This window comes from Sabethes cyaneus, chromosome 2, assembly GCF_943734655.1.
Source record: "Sabethes cyaneus chromosome 2, idSabCyanKW18_F2, whole genome shotgun sequence".
In the NCBI taxonomy this organism is placed as follows: Eukaryota; Metazoa; Arthropoda; class Insecta; order Diptera; family Culicidae; genus Sabethes; species Sabethes cyaneus.
The window spans coordinates 231,774,851-231,790,337 of NC_071354.1; the positions used below are offsets into that span (position 1 = coordinate 231,774,851).

At 41.4% G+C, this 15,487-nt stretch overlaps 1 protein-coding gene across 1 annotated transcript in view; it reads right to left on the bottom strand.

The window, feature by feature from the left end:
• LOC128736776 (uncharacterized) overlaps positions 1 to 15,487 on the bottom strand; it is a 181,573-nt gene that overhangs the window by 29,584 nt on the left and 136,502 nt on the right. Inside the window, exon 16 of the mRNA XM_053831264.1 lies at positions 11,211 to 11,338. Within this exon, the coding sequence (XP_053687239.1) occupies positions 11,211 to 11,338 (128 nt within the window). The remainder of the gene's footprint in view (positions 1 to 11,210; positions 11,339 to 15,487) is intronic.

Here is a 15,487-nt window from a genome sequence, read left to right on the forward strand (position 1 = left end):
GAGCAAGGAACCAGTTAACCACGATTATGAGAAGTAAAAAGCGTCAGAAGGAGAACAGATATCGTAAAGAATTATAACAATTAATCTGAACTAATGACACGCAAAAATGTTACCAGAAGGTGAACTCGTAACGGCGACACACCGAAACCTAATATGTGGTGGAACGAGTGAGGAATCTAATCACAAACGAGCGTTGAATGGTCAACAAGTGGAAGCAGTTCGTCGATGATCACCTCAATGGCGAAGTTGCAGAAGTAGCCGAAACGGAAGTTATCCTTAGAGTACCTATGAATGATAGTAATGTCCCAGCACCTGATCTCCGAAAAGTCGGGTTGCTGAAGACCAACAAAGCCGCTGGTAATGACCGCCTACCGGCATAGCTTTATGGAAGGAGCATCACATCTTTATTAATTTCAAAGCAGCATTCGATACAGTCAATCGAGACAAGCTATGGCAGATAATGCACGAACACGGTTTTCCGGATAAACTGACGCGACTCAGAGCTACACTGGATCGAGTGATGTGTTCACCCTGCATGCTGTTCAACATCGCTCATGACGGTGTGATCCGTTGAGAGGCTATACAAACAAGGGGCACCATACCATTTCACCATAGGTAGCCAACTCCCAGGTTTCGCCGATGACTTTGATATCATAGCCAGGAACTTTGCGACGGCGGAGACAGTCTACGCCAGACTAAAAGCAGAGTCTAGGAGAATTGGGCTAAAATTAAATGTGTCGAAGAGGAATATGAATACTTGAATACATGAAAGGAAGAGACCCAAAGGAGAAAAACACGCACCTCCCACCGACTTTTACCGTTAACGGTGAAGAACTAGAAGTGGTAGATGACTGAGGACAAGAACACTAGTAAGGAGATCCAGCTGCGCGTTCAAGCGGGAAATCCCGCCTACTTTGTCCTTCGCAAAACGAACCTTTTATGAAGAACGTACACTTTAAAAGCAGTATTTGCCTATCCATATGGTTATATTTTTCAACGAGATGCAATTCGTTGAGTGTACGTGTAACTTAATGTACAAATAAGTATACAAATTGTATGATACTTATCCTGAAGTGATTTCTCAATAACTACTGAAAATGTAAATCCGACAGTTCTCTATTGTATTTTTGTGAAGTTGTTTCGTACGCCAACCAACCGGTGCCTTGCAGATTTATCATTGCTATGAATTTTTCCATCCAATTGTTCACTTCGTGTTGCCGGGCAGGTACCAATTTTCGTAATTCGGATATTGCCGCTATCATAGCCTTCTTTGTTGACTTTCATCCTTGTCTGGGTAAATACCACTATTTATTTTAGCAGACCATCATCCGAACGCCACGCCGCGAGCTGCAGCTGGTGTTCTGCTTCAACTTCTGCCGAATTCTGCTTGCTATTTGCCTCGCCTCGCGAAACAGAGGTCAATACAACAGCTCAGTCTACCAAACACTCTACAGGCTTTCATAATTATGCTATTTATATTAACATTTTTAATTTCGCAAAAATGAAAAAAAATTGAAAAGTTGACGATTGAAGTTGAGCGTCAGTCGAACTGTGCCGACTGAGTTTCAAAGTTAATTAGGTCAGTTCTCTCTAATTAATTAAAACTACGAATTGGAAACACTGTTGAAGTTAATATAGGAAATGAGTTCTCTCATTAACCTATTGAAAATGAATTGTTACGATATTATTTCTTTATGAATCTAATCAAATTACAAATAATTAACAAAATAAATTTATTCAAATTCCAATTTCCCATGAAAACATATTGAAAATTAGACTCTTTACTTAATGAGCAGCAACTATTGAACAAAAGAGCCTATAAAAAAACTGCTCCACTAATAATTTGATATCCCACACGGGGCGAAAATACCTTTCGCCTACTGCGCCCTCACAACAGTAAGCACACATGTTGAATAGTCATCACCCATTATACCGTATGATATGTCGGGCCCCATACAAAAGCAACGGAGTTCATTCATATATTTTTCTATGCTATTTTTAGTGTTTTCATTCATCGGCGGCCTGCAGTAGCTGCCGTTTATTCTGAACCACTTCGTTCAGGACTTAAAAAAAATACTGCAACCCACCCCCGTTTCACCCCTTTTTTTCGAGACTTGACGATGGATGGTAGCAGGTTGCATGCCCCCTTGTCGCCGGGGGTGACGGGGCGAAAAAAACCCATTTGCAAAGCTTCGTAATGCCTTTGAAACCCGTGGGTTTGCGAGCACTTGCTGTGCGGCGCTGTTGATGAATTTTTCCGGAGTTATTTCAGGAAACCTTTTTATACTTTTTTTACTCGCCGCCCGCTGAGCTACTCCGCTACGCCGGAATCGGTTTTGAATCATAACAAAAAGGCCGACGAACGATTTTGTTGTGCTACTTGAATTTAGAGATATATATTTTTTTTTCGCCGGTTACACACTAAACTGTGTGTCTGTGTAGAATTGGTTTTGGGTGAAATCGAAAATGTCTGATGTTTGGATTTACATTCGTTCGGTAGGGGTTCAAAATCTCCACTAATAACGAACTAAAATGGCAGGTTAGCTGGTTCATTTTTTTCGTGAACTTTGTTAAGAGTATGACTCAGAGTGGGGTGGAAATATTTCGCTATTACGGACGGACGACAATAAAGGACCTACCTGCCAATATTGTAAGCTTTGCTTTACTGTGCCGTTTTTATGTGGCGTAAAATCCTCTACGTTTCATAACATGCGAAGCATAAAATATTCCGGCCCTTGCTTGAAAACATTCCAACAATTCAATGGTTTATTCCATTGTAGACGGAAAACAAACAGATTTTTTCGCTTACAACTGATTTCTGTTTCTCTCCCCCTCTCGCTAACGGAATTACACGGACAAAACTTTATAATCACTTTGTTAGTTAGTTAGTTAGTAGGAACGGCTAGTCCAGTCAATAGATGAAATTTTTATGACCTGAGCACAACTGGATGACATCGTTAGTAATGGCACTGTAAGCGGCTTTGGTGATTCCTAGTTTTCGAAATCCAATAAGCACTGTTGCTCGGAAAATAAAAAGCATTAATTTGCCTCCGGTTTATGTGATTCAACTTGCAACACCTCCTATCGGACTATAATGTTTCCTGGCCCTGCTGCCGACCTACCGTTTGAACTACTGAAAAAGCTAAGCGGCGAAAAGGGCAGAAAAAGCTTCTCTGTAAAGTACTGTATACAGCCCTTTTTGTGGAAACACAACCACCACTGGCGTGCACAGGCACCACAGGATGGGGCACACTAGAACACTTCTTTTTTTATGAAAATATAATGAAGGTTTCTCGCAAACCACAACAATAACAATTTGGGTTTTATTACACTCTTATGTTTTATTACACTCTTACATCAAAGACCAAAGTTGGTCATTAAAACCGCCATAAGAGTATAATAAAACTCACATTGTTGCTTGGGATAGTTATATATAGAGGATATAGAGGAGAACCAGAAAACCATCAAAACTTGTGGTGGTTTTATTATAGTTATAAGGGACTCTTGGACATTGAATAGATATCGATAAAAATTACCAGTTTGAAGACATTTGGAAATATTCTAGAGAACCTTCTTTAGTGTGGGCACTAGCGTGCGCAGCGTTTTCCGCCTTCGCCTGTTCTATTTTTCCTCTTTTTGATGAATCGTTTTTACTTCTTTTCTGTCACATTTATTCCATTATTGGCTGCCATCTCTCCCTTTCCTCTTTGGTTATCCTTCTATATTTCCTGTTTGTCGTCCTTTTCTTTTCCATTTTACCTTTTTCGTTTTACGTTCGTCTTTCCTGTTTTTCTTGTCTTTCCACTTTTTTGTCACTTCGTTTTACATTTCTACTCCATTTGACCCTTTTTTCTGATTTCCTCGTTTCCTCTATCGGTTTTCTTTTTACTGTCTTGCTGTCTTGCTACTCATCTGTCTGTCTTGCTACTCATCTTTTCCCTTACGGTTTCTCTACTTTTCCCTCTTTTTTCTATTCCACATTCCCTCTCTTGTCTCGTTTTCCTTCTTTTTCTCCCTCGTTTCGCTCTTTTCTCTTTCTCTATTATTCCTTTCCACTTCATTTTCTGTCCCGTTTTTTACCGTTTTCTTTTGTTTCGTTTTTTCTCTTCCGTTTTAGCTCGTTTTCAGGTCCAGATTTTCTCTTTCGCTGTCTCGTTTTCTTTCCATTTATGATCTTCATTTTCGATCGCCTTTCCTTCGGTTTCTTTATCGTTTTTCTTTGTATTCTCTAATTTTTCACTTTTGTTTTATCTTTTCTTGTAGTTTGTTTTTCTTTTCTTTGTTTCCTATCCTATTTCTTCCTTTTTTTACCCCATTTTTTTTGAGTTTTCTTTATCATTTTTCCTTATTTTCTCTAGCTTTTCTCTAGCTTTTCTAGCCATTTACCGTATGGTTTTTTTTTCATTTTATCTTTTCCTTTCCTCCTTTTTTATTCTGTTTCGCCTATTTAATTTTCCACGTTCCTCTTTCTCCGTTCCTTTTCTTTTCGTTGTCTGTGTCGCTTTCACCCTTTTACTGAGTAGAGAATCTCCTCCGTTCCGTTTTTTGTCTTACTTCTTCCGTTTTCTTCGTTTTCAGGCCAATTTTCCTCTGTTTCGGTCTTGTTTTTGTCATTTTCTGTCTGGTTTAAACTTTTTCGGTCTCGATTTCCGTCTTTTTTTTTGCTTTTAATTCCTTTTATATTCCGTTTTCATCTGCTTAGTTCTTCCTCTTACTATGTCGCGTTATGCTTTTGTTTTCTGTTTTATCCTTTATGTTCTTTCTTTTTTAGTTTTTCTCCATTTTTTTCCTTTTTCTGTACCGTTTCCCTCTATTTTTGTTTTCATTTCTCCAGTTTTTCGTTTTCTTTTCCACCTACGCATTCCCATTTTTCTTCTTTTTTGTTCTATTTTCCACCTTATTTGTCCGGTTTATCCTCATTTTATTTCTCGCTCCTCATTTTCTTTATGCTTCTTTTTTTACTCTAATTTTTCTTCTTTTCACTCCCGCTCTTCATCGTTTTCTGCAAAGTTCGCGTCCCTCTTTTTATTTTCCAATTTCTTCTTTTCCTCTTTTTTCTTTTTATGTTCCGTTTTTCCTCCCATTCTGTCAAGTTTTTTCTTTCGCTTTTCTTTTTCCATGCCAGATTTTAACTTTTTTTCACTTTTTCTCTTCTATCCTTTTTCCATCTATTCAAGACTATAGGCTTGAAACTACACTTGAAAATAAATTTAAAAGTGGGCTTGAAATTGGACTTGAAAATGGAACAATTTTCTTAATCTGTTTTTCCTGTTTTTCTTGTCTTCTTATTCTCATTTTTTGTCCCACCTTTTTCCTTTTATACTCCATTTGAACTTTGTTTTCCGATTTCCTTGTTGCATCTATTAATTTTCTCTCTCGCTGTTCATCTTTTCCTTTATGGTTTCTCTTCTTTTCCCTCTTTTCTTTTGTTCCGTATACCTGCCACGTTTTTCCTCTTGATCTCTCTCACTCCGTTGTTTTCTATTCCTCTATCCCTTTTCGCTTCATATCCTGTCCCGTATTTTCACTCTTTGCGCGTCTTTTTTCTCCCGTTTTACTTTGTTTTCAGATTCGTTTTTCCTCTTTTCCAGTCAATTTTATCGTTTTTCCTTCTTTTCTCTAGTCTTTTCTTAGTCCGTTTTCCTTTTCTTCTTTTTCTATCCCATTTTCACAATTTTTGCCCTATTTTTTTAGTGTTTCTCGTTTTGTTGATCGTTTTTTCTAATTTTTCTTTTCCGATTTATCGTATTCTTTTCTCTTTCGTTTTACCAATTCTTTTTTCCTTTTGTGTCCCGTTTGATCTATTTTATGATTTTCCTCGTTTTCTCTTTTTTGTCGCCTTTCTGGGGCGAACCAACTAACGGTTGAAAGCCCCATCAAATCTATACCTATAAAGAAGGATTTCTGTCTGTCTGTCTGTCTGTCTGTCCGTATGTTCCTTATAGAATCGAAAACTACTGAACCAATCGGCATGAAAATATGCATGTAGAGGTATTTTGGGGCCAGGAATGATGGTTAGTGATGGTTTAGTGATGGTTAGAAACCCCTCCAACCACTAAGAAGGGGGGCTCCCATACAAATGAAACACAAATTTCTGCGTAACTCGACAACTAATCAAGCAAATAGAACCAAATTTGGCATGTGGGTGTTTTCGGTGACAAGAATTTATTATATGGTAAATTGAGACCCCTCCCCTCTTTATAAGGGGAATTATAACTCCTCTTCTCTTTAAAAGGGGGGGCTTCCATACAAATTTCCTCATAACTCGAGAACTAATCAAGCAAATGGAACCAAATTTGGCATGTGAAAGTTTTCGAGGGCAAGAATATTTTCTATGGTGAATTAGGACCCCTCTCAACTTTAAGAGGGGGGGCTCCTATACAAACGAAATACAAATTTCCTCATAACTTGAGAACTAATCAAGCAAATGGAACAAAATTTGGCACGTGGGTGTTTTTGGAGACAAAATTTTTTTCTATGATGAATTGGGACCCCTCTCCACTTTAGGAAGGGGGGCTCCTATACAAATGAAATGCATATTTCCTCATAACTCGAGAATTAATCAAGCAAATGGAACCAAATTTGGCATGTGAAAGTTTTCTAGGGCATGAATATTTTCTATGGTGAATTAGAACCCATCCCCACTTTAAGAGGGGGGGCTCCTATACAAACGAAATACAAATTTCCTCATAACTCGAGAAATAATCAAGCAAATGGAACCAAATTTGGCACGTGGGTGTTTTTGGAGACAAAAATTTTTTCTATGGTAAATTGAGACCCCTCCCCTCTTTATAAGGGGAATTATAACTCCTCTTCTCTTTAAAAGGGGGGCTTCCATACAAATTTCCTCATAACTCGAGAACTAATCAAGCAATTGGAACCAAATTTGGCATGTGAAAGTTTTCGAGGGCAAAAATATTTTCTATGGTGAATTAGGACCCCTCCCAACTTTAAGAGGGGGTGCTTCTACACAAATAAAATACAAATTTCCTCATAATTCGAGAACTAATCAAGCAAATGGAACCTTATTTGGCATGTGGGTGTTTTTGGAGGCAACCATTTTTTCTATGATGAATTAGGACCCCTTACCTTTTTAAGAGGGGGGCTCTCATACAAACGAAATACAAATTTCTTCATAACTCTAGAACTAATCAAGCAAATGGAACCGAATTTATCATGTGGGTGTTTTTGTAGGCAAGAATATTTTCTATGGTATATTTTCTATGGATTTCCCCACTTTAAGAGGGGGGGGGACTCCTATACAAATGAAAAACAAATTTTCTCATAACTCGAGAACTAATCAAGCAAATGGAACCAAATTTGACATGTAAGTGGTTTTGGGCGCAAGATTTTTTTCTACGGTGAATTGAGACCCCTCTCTTCTTTAGAAAGCGAGTTATGGCCCATCTCCCCTTTAAGAGGGTGGGCTTCCATACAAATGAAATGCAAATTTCCTCTTATCTCGAGAACTAATCAATCAAATAGAACCAAATTTGGCATGTGGGAGTTTTAGATGGCAGAATTTTTTTCTATGGTGAATTACGACCCCTTCCCCTTTTAAGAGGGGAGCTCCCATACAAATGAAATTGAAATTTCCTTATAATTTGAGTACTAATCAAGCAAATGGAACCAAATTTAGCATGTAGGAGATTTTTGAGTCTTGAATTTATTTTATGATAGTTAGAGACCTCTCACCCCTGTGGTAGGGGGATATGGACTCTCATACAAATAAAACAGAAATTTTTGCGAAACTCAAAAACTAATCCAACTCGAGAAATTCGAGACTCTTCCATAAAACATTAATCAATAACAAGACCACAAAAACTATCTATAGTAACACTAGATCATTCAGGACGAGCCGGTCGCGAGTGTTGCCGGTGACCCGCCGTCAGAAGCGCCGCCCACTGGGGGGCTTGCAAAACTCGAGAAGTGACAAAGATCATCCGAGATTCATGATTTATGTACAACATAGGTTAATTTGTGGCAATACGAAGTTTGTCGGGTCAGCTAGTGTAATATAAAGCTATATCTTTCCTACCATCGCACTATGAGTAAAAACGAGCGAAAAAACAGACGCTATCAAGATACGGTCTGCATGCTGATAAAATATACGTGATCTTATGTAAAATTTTCCGGAGAATCTCGTGGTGCCCACCCCTTTCCTGTTTGCCATCGGAAAGTGCTCCATTTTGCACATTTTTCCTTATTTTTAACATTTTTTTTCGCACTTTTTGAGCTATACCAAGCAAGATTTTGAGAAAACAAAACTTAAAAACCTGTGTTTTTGTGCAAAATGGTTCGCAAAATCGAATAGAGTTTACCCCATTCAGTTTAGAGCACAATATTTTTGTTTTGTTAAACTCGCATTAGGTAATGGTCGGCTTGACCATACCAAACGGGAACTCAACCAATAAAATTAATGTGCTCTAAACTAAATGGGGTAAACCCTAATCGATTCTGCGGACTGCTGTGCAGAAAAAAATATCAAGTTTTTAAGTTTTTTTTCTCGAAATCTAGCATGGTATAGTCCAATAAGTGTGAAAAATATTAAAAATAGGAAAGGGGTAGGCACCACGAGATTCTCCGGTAAATTTTACATAAGATCACCTATATTTTATCAACCTGCAGACCGTACCTTAATTGCCTCTGGTTTTAGCTCCTTTTTGCCCATAGTGCAACGGTGTAATCAATTGAACATTGATTTCATTTAGATCCAATTTAAACGATGTTGATGTCCGGTATGAAAAGTGTTACAGAAAAAGCGCAACCGTCCTTTTCGTACATGGCGCCGGGTGTGGTTTTCCTTTGTATTTACTCATATATTATTCTACACGCGATCATGACGCAAACTATTTTGGAAAGGGAGAGTGTCTGAAGAATGATTAATTGGAGTGATGGTGGCTTGATCACGAGACTTACCGGAGCGGCTGGCGGCAACGCACTGCTTGTTTCTATCGCACTGACCGAGTAGATAACCGTCTATCTTCTCGGCGGTAGAAACAAAGAGCAGTCATACAAAAATGGTATCGTCGTAATGTGTGGTGCGTATACACATGGATTGGAAGAAATTTGGGAGAATAAAACAAAACTAGGTATTGGACTGCCCAATATAACGGGCGGCAATAGTTTAGGGAGTATAAAACATTGGGGTACCAACCGAAAGAGCGCGGGGGCGAGTCCCCTTATAAATCTAAATTTTCCAGTTCATCCAATTAATCATTCTTCACATCAGACACTTCCTTCCTTTCCAAAACAGTTTACGTCGTAACCGCGTCATGAGTCAAATACGTGTAAATAAAGAGATAAAAAACTATATTTCGATAGTACTCAGCTAGTATGGAGTAAAATTCATAAAATTCATTCAGCACCAAGAATAGAGGGGCCCAACGTGCTAGATGGCTCGACAAGGCTGAGGCCGATTTGCGTGTGTCGAGACGTTCAACTAATTGGCTACCTGTAGTCCAGGACCGAGTTGATACGGCAAGAACCATCCCGGCTCTGCGCTGTTAGAAGTAAGAAGTAAGCAAAAAGAACGAAGTGTGGAGTACAGAAAAATACCTAGACGGTATCTCATATTCGCAGCGATAATCTCCTTACAAAACAACTCACACAAAATCGAGAAAATATTACTTTAAGATTGAAATCAACTAACACTTGTCTTAAGTGCACTAAAATCAAACTCAAATTAGAATTGAATAAATTATATCAAAATAATTAAAAAAAAGTCTACTGCGTTTTGGAGAATTTCATTGATCCACCTTCTGCCAAGATCTGGCCACGCCAGTGCAAACTGCAGTCCAGTACAGTAACGAGCCAGTCCCGTCAGCCAGCCAGCCCGGCAGCCGGGCAGGGTGTTTCTCCAGTCGGATTTCAGCTCAACGATAATCACCAATTTGTGAGTTTTCTTTCCGGTCGGTGCTGCTGCAGCAGACCAACCAATTAGGTGTAGGTAGGTACCCATTGCCGAACAAACCCCGACAGCTCGGACGATAAAATATTTCGTGAGCAAAGTGCTTAAATAAAGCAGCCAATTTTTACGAAGAATGCACGCGAATCACAATCACAAATTGTTGGCACTAATTGAATAAGTCAAGCCGTGTACCGTGCGCTTCCACTGGTCATTGCCCTTCCGAGTTCACTCTGAGGTGAAAGTGGATGGAAACGCATGGTGTTTTACACGTCGTGAACTGTTACTGCCTTAAATTGAATCCCACATCGATTTTAAGTAGTTTAATATTAAGACAGGACTTTATGGAACATCAAAAACATTCCGGACAACAAATTAGTGGTCTGTACATTTAATTAACATTTATAACATTACTCGTTACACGTGACGCATCTCAGTCTATTAAACTTATACAGCGAATTTGTACATACAGGCAATTAATAAGGTTCGAACTAGCCATTCGATCCGATTCATCTCTTGCTTCGTGACGGCAAGATTTCCCAATATAGCCTTAACCGCTGCTGGAACGCCACGCCAGAACAGTAGTCGTGGGTCGTCGTCGAATCGTTTCGACGTTTCGATGAAGCTAAATTGTGATGAGTATTCATTCATGCAAGTTGAGTTGAATTGAGTAACAAGTTTAATAGTATGACCGCGGTGGTCGGTGAGCGTGATGCCGATGATGCACAAGCCAATAATGGAAGATGTCGGTGGTGCTGGTGCCGGTGCTAGTGTGCTCGGCTATATGATTGCTTTGGCTTTGATCGTCCGCTCCCGCCTCATCTCCATCAGCATCCTGTTCGGTGTCGTCCTCTTCCGAGCAGTCCCAAATGTGAATGATGGTGGACGTTCGATGCGGATGTGGACCATTCGGCGGGAGGCGGTTCGGTATGATGTGATTCCTATGGTTATTATTATTATGACTATTGCTTTGAAAGTGATGATTATGATGGCTTTGTTTATTTTCCGCGGATGACATGCTGTTGCTTGCGTGATTGTGTTTGTGCGTGTGCGGAGGAGAAGCGATGGTGGCGTTGGTGACGGTCGAATTTCCATCGGAGGTGACGCCAACGTCCGCCGGTGGGATGGTGGGCGTAGATGGCCTGATGGCGGCGGCGCTGCCATCACCACGATTAGATTTATGCGATGGCCCGTAGCTTTGGCTGGCAATTTTTCGGCTTTGGTTATGATGGTCGTGCAGAGGCAGCGGCTGCTCGTGATGGCGATGCCAAATGGTGTGAAAAATTATGTGCAGTCTACTTACGGGATCGTTGGCATCGACTCGGATCGGTGACTTGCCGGGACAAATCAGGAATGATTCGTGGTTTTCCAGTTTATTGGAATCGTGCGGTCGGTGTACCGGTCGACGGGCATTTAATACTTCGGGAGATGCTAGAAAGGCGAAAAAGAAAAGAAATTAAATCCGTTGTTTCTTCATTTTACCGGCGTGACATTGACAGTATAAACTGAAAATTACTGAAGAACTAATTCTGTGGAAATTTGGCCACTTCTGTGGCGCTAGTTGACCAAGTGTTGAAGTTGTGATTGGAAAACAATTACAAACTATTGTAACTGGTAGTCCCAATCAGTGACACTTCCAAGCGGATTGGGAAAGCTGAAAATGTTTTGCAACCAGCCTCTCAAGCATTTGGGGGAATGACCGTTCAGCAGTTAACGCCCCGTAAAAAAGCCTCTCAAGCAGCTAGAGGAAAACCTCTGAAGCCGTTCAATGAATGTTTGAACAAAACCAACGGAGTTTGCTGCAAACTTGTTGAATCTCTTAAAGGAAAATGAGACATCATTCACTAGAATTTGGGAAACCGTTTTTAGGAACAAAATAAAATTTAGTTTTTTTAAATGTATTGATTGCGTCTTCTTTCCAATCTGATCACAGAGAATTTGCATATTAGTAAAAAAAATCATTTCAACGGTTTCGAAATTCATAGAATCAATGACGACTCATTTCTCATCTGGACTGGAAGCTAAATAAAAGAAATGACGACAACTCACGGGTCCAATTCAAGTGCCCAGTAACTAATTCAAGTTTAGTTCCGAATGCAATTTAAAGTCCAATTGACGTTCGTTTTCAATGTCCCTTTTTAAGTCCGATTTCAAGTCTGATTTAGTTTCACAATTTCACCTCCGACTTCAAATCCTAGTTAAAGGGCAAATTCAGGCCTGATTTCAAGTCCAATTGAGGTCCAATTTCAATGTCCCATTTTAAAGCGAATTTCAAGTTCGATTTAATTCACATTTCGAGACGATCCCAATTCCAAATTAATGTCATATATTAATTAAGTCCGATTCAATTCCAATTTTAACTCCGATTTCAGGTCTAGTTACAAATGCTACCTGATCTCCTATTTTAGGGTTAAATTCAAGTCTAATTTCAAATGAATTTGAAGTCCAATTGAGGTCCAACTGAGGTTTAATTTTAATGTTCCATTAAAAGTCCAATTTATCCGCCCAGTTAGTTTTGAGGTACTGGTCTAACAGGTTATGAAATGGAGAGAGTTAACTGGAAGGAGCGCCAAATATAGCTCTGGCTCTCTCAAGCTCCCACCTAGCGCCTCCACGCAGATCTAAGTCAAATGATGACGGTGGATGGCCTTACCCGGAAATGCTTCATGTACTTACTGATGCAGCTAAGCTAGGAGGTGTGAACTAGAGCAGCTGTTTTCCAGGTGAGGGGCGGCTCACACAGCGTCTGTCTCGCAACGGGCGGCTGAATATGAAATGCTGTATCCGGAAAGCTATACCTAAGATGGCAGACCCATCAGCGGGAGGTAGGTATCGCGACCCCGGTGAGGTAGTATACCGAAAAACTCAATTACTACGAACAACGAAGAAAGAAATTCAGGACGGAACAATCGGTATAGGACACGCCAAGGGACATGAAAACGATTAAGAGATAACAATTGGAAAACTGGTACCTTGAATATCCGAACTCTCCATGAACCGGCACGGGCTGGCTTGCTTGCTCGAGAGCTGCATCAATACGGAGTGGTAATCGCTGCTATTCAGGAAGTTCGATGACCGAACTCCGGAGAAAGGGAGTTCCGTGCAGTAGACCCTATGGCAGGCACTTCTTTCAAGTACCACATCTACTACAGTGACGGTAAAAAAGCGCGGCGTAGGCGACCGTAAATGCGTGTTGAGAATTAAGGGCACATTCTTCTACAGCCTAATCAACTTATACGCGCCGACAAATGATAAATCCGATGATGCTAAAGACGAGTTTTACGACAGGCTTGAGACCAGGCATCTATGGAGAGTGCCCAAAACACGACGTGAAAATCATCATCGGAGATGCAAATGCGCAGATCGGGAGGGAGGAATTCTTCCGTTCAGTCATTGGAAGACATAGCCTTCATCCGTCGACCAATAATAATGGCCTGAGACTCATAAATTTTGCCGCGAAATGGCCATCTGTAGCACCTACTTTCCCCGTTTGAATATTCGGAAACACATCTGAAGGCATCCAAATAGAGACTCTAGCTCTCAGATCGATCATGTCTTGATTAGCGGCATACGGCAGACGGCGTAGCAGTGGAGTACGCCAGAAAGCTTAACCTACGAATCGCAGAACAGCAGGTAGAAGGAGAAGATATAAATGGGCTGTGGAGAAACATCCATGGTGCCATCGAAACAGCTGCGAGAGAGGTGGTAGGCACGACGTGTGGAAGACAGCGTAACAGCTGGGTTGATGCAGAATGCCAGAGAGTGACAGATGAAAAGAACCAGGCCAGGAGTCGCATGCTCACTGTGGCGACTGGCAATGCGTCAAAACAGAAAGAGCTACAGAGAAACTAGAGCTGCGGAAAAAAGAATCAATCGTCTAAAGAAACGCGAGTACGAGGAGCACGTGCTCGCCGGCGCAGAGGAGCGATGCACCAGCAACGACACACGGAGTTTCTATAAAACGGTGAGATGCTGGAATTTGCCATGCCTGTGATGTGCAATGATAGTGCAGGCAGCCTGCTTACCGACAAAACGGCGGTAGCAGCCAGGTGGAAGGAGCACTTTAAGACACTGTTGAATGGAGAGGCAAACGCGGAGATCAGCACGGACAGGATAGGAATTGTAAGCGATGGTCAAGCTGTGGAGCCACCTACACAGGAGGAGGTTATGAAGACAATCAGTGAGCTGAAAAACGGTAAGGCTGCTAGGAAGGACGGTATCCAGGCTGAACTTCTAAAAGGGAGCAAGCGGCTGTACGAAGCAATCCACCGGATCATTGTCCGGATCTGCGAGGAAGAACAAATGCCGGAGGAGTGGTTGAATGGCCTCATTTGCCTAATTTTCAAAAAGGGACATCGACTGGAATGTAAAAGCTATCGAGAAATTACATTGCTCAATTCTGCCACCAAGGTGCTTTCCCGTATCCTGTTCTGCAGACTGAGACCGTTAGCGGAGTCCTTCGTTGGCGAGTACCAAGCTGGTTTTCGTGAGGGTCGCTCCACGACGATCAGATGTTTACCCTGTGTCAGTTGCTAGACAAGTTCCGGGAGTACAACTTGCAGACACACCATCTGTTTGTGGACTTTAAAGCGGCGTACGATTCAGTCAAACGAAATGAGCTGTGGCAGATAATGCAAGAACATAGTTTTCCGACGAAACTAGTTACGCTGATTCGTGCGACGCTGAACGGATCCAAATCATGCGGTAGAATAGCGGGTGAGACCTCAGCCTTTTTCGTGACGTTAGATGGACTGAAGCAAGCGATGCACTCTCTAACCTGCTATTCAACATTACCTTGGAAGGTGTGTTACGAAGGGCAAACGTGGAAAGGAATGGAACTATCATCACGAAGTCCCACATGCTTCTTGGTTTTGCGGATGACGTCGATATCATCGGAATCAACCGTAGAGCAGTGGAAGAGGCCTTCACACCCTTTAAAAGGGAAGCGGCAAGATTGGGACTTACCATTAACACCGCCAAAACGAAGTACACGGTTACTTCCAGGGAACGTGGGAGGCCAAGTGGTGTTGGTGCCGAGGTGGAGTTAGATGGGGAACGATATGAAGTAGTGGAGGGATTTATATACCTTGATACACTCGTGACATGTGACAATGATGTAAGCCGCGAAGTGAAACGACGAGTTGCAGCCGCGAATCGGGCTTTCTACGGTTTGCGTAGCCAGCTGAAGTCCCGTAGTTTGCAAATTCGCACAAAACTGGCGCTCTACAGAACACTAATCCTCCCGGTGGCCCTTTACGGACACGAATCATGGACGCTGAAGGAAGCTGATCGGCAAGTGCTTGGGGTTTTTGAGCGTAAAATTCTGCAATCTATACTTGGTGGCAAAATGGAAAATGGAGTTTGGCACAGACGCTTGAATCACGAGCTGCACCAAGTACACAAATATGCTGATATAGTAAAGGTAGTGCAATGTGGCAGGCTGCGGTGGGCTGGACACGTGGCCAGAATGCCCACCGAAAGAGTAGCCAAAACTATTTGCAGCAAAGAACCAGGAAGAGGCCGTAGACTCCGAGGCTGACTCCGCACCCAGTGGGTGTGTGCTGTCGAAGATGGTGCATG